We start from the raw sequence: 6,000 nt of genomic DNA, 5'->3' as shown, positions 1-6,000 counted from the left end.
ATTTAGACGTATCTGCATTTGGGGTAGACCTCTTCCTGGAGATTCAACACTCAAGGATGTTCATGCTATCACATACGACCCAAGAGCTAAACCTCTGAGCCCCAGTGATGGTACGTTGATGTGACATTTTGACCTCCCCCCCGAACCCTACCTCGTGAGGTCATACGGAAACCCCCGTTATCCCCTGTAGGATTGTTTCTGCTTCTTTAAATAGCTTCACAGTGGGAACTTTAGTGAGTAGCTTGAATCAGTGGGGGGCTGACACTGTGGTCGACACATCTGGTCGCATGTTTATGGCTTCTGCTGAGCAGAGGTGTGTGGTACAAGTTAGTAATGTTTGCAGATATACAGCAGGTTTTAAAGCTCATTCTCGTGTTGCACTCACTACTGTATGTCAGTGGTAGCTGGCAAGGCAATGTCAGTCTGTCTCTATCTAAACAATTATAGGATGGATTGGCACTGAATTTTGTAAACACATTCATGGTCCACAGAGGATGAAGCCCTCTGACTTTGGTGATGTTCTGACTTGCCATGTATTTCAGCATCTCTTTGATGGATTGGCACAAAATGTTGTCCAGACATTTATGGTTCCTAAGTGACATATCCTAATGACTTTAGTGATCCACTGACTTTTCCTATGGTGCCACCATGAGGTTCACATTTGTGGTTTTGAGTGAAATCTCATGAGATTGTCATGAAATTTGGTCATGACCCTCAGATGAAGTATAACTTTTTCTCACCATCATAACCCTTTAATTTGAGCAAGACTTGTCAGCCTCAGCAGTATTTTGTGTTTTAGGGCTAATTAGCAAATTTTAGCTCACTACCATGCTAAACTGAGTTGGTGCACATAATAAACATGATACCAGCTAAATATCAGGGTGTTAACATTGTCACTGTGAGAATGTTAGCATTTAGCTTAAAGCACCGCTGTGGCCTCACAGCGCTGTGAGCATGGCTGTAGACTCTTGTTATGAGATGAGATTAACACACTATCATTGTTTTACTCTATTTGTATTTACTCTATTACTCTAAATGAACATTTAACAAAATCCTCAAAGGGCAAATTTGCACATATCAAACATTCATATTGTAGTAAGGAACATTATATCTTGTCAAATGCATCTTTTCTTTTGCTTTTTTCTCTGAACAGATTTGAGAGGTACAGTAGCCTATCGCTTAATCAAAACTGACTTTGTGATTATGAGTGTGATCATGTCTGTTGTAAGCAGTTTGATACTCCTAATCTGGTTCGCTGACAATCTGCCACACTGAGTGGCTGAATAGTAGCTGGATGAATTTCTGCTTAACAGCCTGGCTGCCACTGCCTGGACGATTGGTTGACTGATGGACTGACTGTTACCTGATGGACAGACTTATTGACTGCGCCTGGCTGTAAAAAGTTAAATATTGAACCAGCTGAGTAACCACCAAGCTGCAGCTCAAACTTCATGACTGAAGTGTTTGTAGGTCATGTTTTCTTTCACGCCTCCCTGTCTGAACTATTATGGGGCTCAAACAGTGACAGTTAAATTGTAATTGTAATTTTCACTCTAGAACTGTTTACGTCACTTTATTAAGATTTAATATTTTTCAGGCAAGAAAATAACCATGTAGATTTCCAATATATGTGGTCAGTTTATCCAAATAACACCTGTTTTTAAATCTGCTGCAACGTTTTGGAGCCACTGGCCAGTTGAGACCAGCTGGTCATCTCACCGCAGCATTTTATTTTTGTTGCCAAAATTTAAGTGTCACTGTTCTAGCCTCATAAGCTATCAGCTGACAGAGCAGACCTGGCCGGTCTCAATTTTGTAACGCTTAGTTCATCTGTTCATTAGTTCATTCCTGGAAGAGTATTAAACCTGGATTTCAGGTATGAGTGGAAATGTGAAATGCTGGGTGTGTTTGGGGATACTGGATTATAAAATGTGACAAAAGTAAACCATCAAAACTCATTAGTTTAGGACTGGAATGCTTTGAAACTGAAAGACCTTGTTTCTATCTTTAAAACTTGTAACCATATCAACAGGTTACACAAACGACACAAGATTTAGAGTTTATCATAGACATAAAATATGTGACCATCTGATTTAGTAACATTTGGAGTTAAACATCTACCCTTAAATCCTGTTTATCCCATTTCAGGGCTTCTCTGATTTTCCCTCCATACTACTTGAGGAAAAAAACATCATCATCACAATAAGAGTTTTGTGTAGTATCAATGCTTTCTGGCCACAGTCCATCACTGAAGCTGGGCTTTACTCCTCCACCACACCACCAGCATCCTCTAAATGGGGGGATTCTACCTCTCCCATCGTCATGAACCTGTGTTTAATGAAGATGCATCAAGTTGATGGGGTCTAATTGCCAAAGTCTTTTTCTGCTGGTAACCTGGTAACCTCTCCTGATTGAACTGACAAATACAACACATATCATTCCAGTGAGTGATGGATCCACTCTACATCAGTCTCCAGTCTGTGCTGCTCAACAGTTTGGTTGTTGAAGAATGTCAGACTTCACAGCACGTCTGTGTTTGCCGTCTGTGTACTTTTTTATTTACTCTCCTTTTTTCTACAGTCTCTCTTATCTCCACTGTCATGAGGAGGCACACAGGACAGTCATAAGTGTTAGACTGAAAAAACCTCTCTTTTTTCAAATGGTGGAAATTGCTACACTTGAAAAAGATAAGGCAACTGAAATGAATTAGAAATGAAAGAAAAAAAGAAAATTCTATTGGACCAATCTTGTAATGTCCAGTGTTTGTAGCTCACTGATCCCTCAATGCCTCCATGTGACCAACAGCCTAAACAATACACCAAGGTTTTGTTGCATTGGTATATTCATAAACTCATAACATGGTGAACCTGTTAATTTAGTTATATCAGATATTTTAAAGCCCCTATAGCCTATTATCAGTTTAGAGTCAGACTTTGAGGAGCTAAGCAGCTAATTTACCTAATGTACAAGTTTAAGGCTTGTACATGACCGCTCCTGCTGACAAAAACCTAATAAAGAGTCCAAATGTGGTGGCTAAGTGTGCAATGAAGTATTTCCTCTGTATAAATTGTCATGTTATATCTCTACCTGAATCTAATAGGGAGTGAGAACAACTGTTATTATGATTTAGTAGATTGCTCCCTCTAGTGGTGTATTTGAATAAAGCCTCTGTCACAATACTCAACACTTTTTTACCAGCTAAACATTATACACTGTTCATACTCTAAATGTGTAGAGTGTTTGATTCATTTCAGAAATTTCAGAATGACATCATATTTGATAAAGAAGGGCAACTTTATTTACATAAATTCTGTATATCAAACACCTGGTATTCAATCCCAATTAACAAAACAAAAATACAAAAGTCTAAATACAATTTCAAAAACATTCATATTGTTAATGAAACTTCAATTTTGTTATATGTGATTAAGTGGCAGATGAGTTTGTGACTGGAAGGAGATGCTGGTTTTATCTGTCCCTGCCTCTGCAAGTACATCCACCACTGTAGCAGTTTTTAAGCTGTTGTACAACATATTCCCAATACATTTTATGTGTTAACAAGGCTTTTGTTAAATGAAAAATTATGTGTATTTACAAAAAATATATATACAGATGAAAGATAAACATGATACTTCATCTCCAACAAATATCAAAAAGCCATTAAAGAGGGAGACAGCAATTAATTCTAGTCAAACTGAGCTTACTCACAGATGTATGCATGGCCCGGTTTTCCAAAATATCCATGAGCTGGGTTTAACATGATCAGATTCGACTAGATTCAGATTTCATCATAATCTATTTCTACTCTGTTTTGTATGTGTCGACAATGACAAGGACAAAGACAAAAAAAATAAAGCTAAATAAGGCTTCCATAAATTGTGCCCAAATATACTTTGCCTTCTGAGCCATCTTTCGTAGCTTCTGTTCCCAGTTTTCAGCAGGTGAGAGGACCAGAGGGGCACAGTTTAGACCATGCTCAGTAAGACCGGGGCTAAAGAATAGGATGATTTTGTCACTGAATTTGCAGCCAATAAAAGAGTAGATCAGAGTTTCGGTGTCTGCATCATAGAAGGACACCAATCCCTTCTCATAATCCACAAATAACCAGACTCTATCAGGATTCCTTATCAAGTAGAGGTGGACAGGGATGTTATGTAGAGCCATGCAGTTGGTGTTATTCCTTAAGCTGATGTTCGAGTTTCTATTCCTGAAGTTAGGTTTGAATGTCTTCTTTCCACGCATCGACTCTCTGACTACTCCTAAATGCCAGCCTGTTTTCCACTTGGTCTGAACCTCAATGTAGAATCGCCTGTCAAAGAGGCCCCTCTCCTGTCCACTTCCAGGGACACAGGAACATCTATTGATTTCGTGAGGGCCTTCATTAGGAGCTTGCAACTGATTAGACACAACACTGTTTGCTATTGCTTCATCCTTGTCTTTCCTTTTGGTCTGCGCTGCTACTTTCTTCTTCTTAGCCTTCTTGTGTCGCTTCAGTTTTATGTACTGTACTTCTGACTTTTCCTTTTCCTCCTGAGCCTTCTTCTCTTCATACTCTTCCTCTAAAGGGACTGTATCGTGTGCCCTATGTTCTGTACAAAGGGCACAAACATGGGTCAGGTCATCCCTGCAGAAGAGCTCTAAAATCCTGTTATGCTTCTTGCATATTTTGTCCTCCAGCTTCTTCACAGGATCAGTCAATTTGTGTCTCATTAAGGCCGCAACTCTCTGATGAGGCTCTAGGTGTGTCTCACAATAAGAGGTCAAACAGACCAAACAGGTCTTTGAGGCTTTGAACTTGTTGCCAAGGCAACAGTCACATGGAACCTCTCCTTCTTTGACTGGGTAATCATTTTTAGCTGTCACACGATGTTTCTTGAAATTCTCCACAACTTCCCTAAATTCTGTGTTAACGCAAAGTTTGAGCCCCTTGTTGAACTTCTCATTGCAAAGTGGACATTGACACCACTCTTTGTCCTTCCAGTGCCTGCTGATACAGGCCTTGCAGAAGTTGTGTCCACATGGAACAGAAACGGGCTCTGTGAAAACCTCCAGACAGATGGAGCACAGGAACTGATCTTCAGACAGGAAACTGCTGGCTGTGGCCATATCTTATCTGAAGGAGAAGAGAAGAGGAGAGGTCTTTCAAATGGCTCTGAATAAGGCAAAGAAAATCATTAGAACTTACAATTTCAAAACACAATAAAAAAGGGAAATCAATTCAATTATATTGAAATAAAAAATAGATCAAGACCTAACCTAGAGTGAGCCATTTTACACAACAAACAATCATGACTGAAAAAGAAATCTGAACTATTGTTCATATAACAGATGTTATATTGATATTCTCTGGTGGCAAAATGATCATAAAGTGACTGATATGACTCTTGTGATGCTCCCTAATGAAGTTTCATAAGAATGTGTAATAAAAGTTTACAATATTCATCAAGTAAACATAATTGACAGCAGCCTGTCCTGTATCTGTATTTAGGTGCATGGAAAATGACATGAACAATTAGATTACGTGTAATATCTATGAATATTCTACAATATCAGAATATTATCAGGTATATAAACAGAGTTGAACTTCACCTTCTTGTATGCAGATTATCTGCTGTGCTGCCTCTCTGAACTGTGTTTACCAGTTACTCAGGTTTGTACAGAGCAACAATGTTAAGTTTCATTTCCCTGTAAACGATGCAATGGTGTGACTCCTCCCATCTACTCTTTCCGCATGACATTAACCCCTTTGAGCCATGTTAAACAAATATGACATGAAATACAATGTGATTGTGAGCATAATTCCTAATAATAAAGATAGTTAACAACCCTTAACTGACTCCTTCCTTTGGGAAGTTTTGTGTGCCTCAGTGCAAATACTGGTTCACTAAACTATAACAGCACCGACTCAAACCACAAGGAACAGCTGGGCCTGCCTCAGACATTCAAAGGAAATCAGGCTCCTAAAATTAGCTGATGCTACAGTATTTGTTAAGTCTTCGC

At 39.1% G+C, this 6,000-nt stretch overlaps 1 protein-coding gene across 1 annotated transcript; it reads right to left on the bottom strand.

The window, feature by feature from the left end:
* Window positions 1-2,535: 2,535 nt before the first annotated feature.
* Window positions 2,536-5,705, bottom strand: LOC137191727 (zinc-binding protein A33-like). The gene is made up of 2 exons (XM_067602070.1): window positions 5,590-5,705; window positions 2,536-5,113 (listed from the first exon to the last, which is right to left on the bottom strand). The coding sequence occupies exon 2, from the start codon at window positions 5,104-5,106 to the stop codon at window positions 3,802-3,804; it is 1,305 nt and encodes a 434-aa protein (XP_067458171.1). The 5' UTR covers window positions 5,107-5,113; window positions 5,590-5,705; the 3' UTR covers window positions 2,536-3,801.
* Between the last annotated feature and the right edge of the window lie 295 nt (window positions 5,706-6,000).

The sequence above is a fragment of the Thunnus thynnus genome, chromosome 10 (assembly GCF_963924715.1).
Source record: "Thunnus thynnus chromosome 10, fThuThy2.1, whole genome shotgun sequence".
NCBI lineage: Eukaryota > Metazoa > Chordata > Actinopteri > Scombriformes > Scombridae > Thunnus > Thunnus thynnus.
Note: the sequence above shows the minus strand (reverse complement) of the source record. Positions and strands in the feature narration are given on the sequence as shown.

Coding starts and splice junctions, on each gene's coding strand:
- LOC137191727 (XM_067602070.1), bottom strand. CDS start 5,106: ATGGCCACAGCCAGCAGTTTCCTGTCTGAAGATCAGTTCCTGTGCTCC.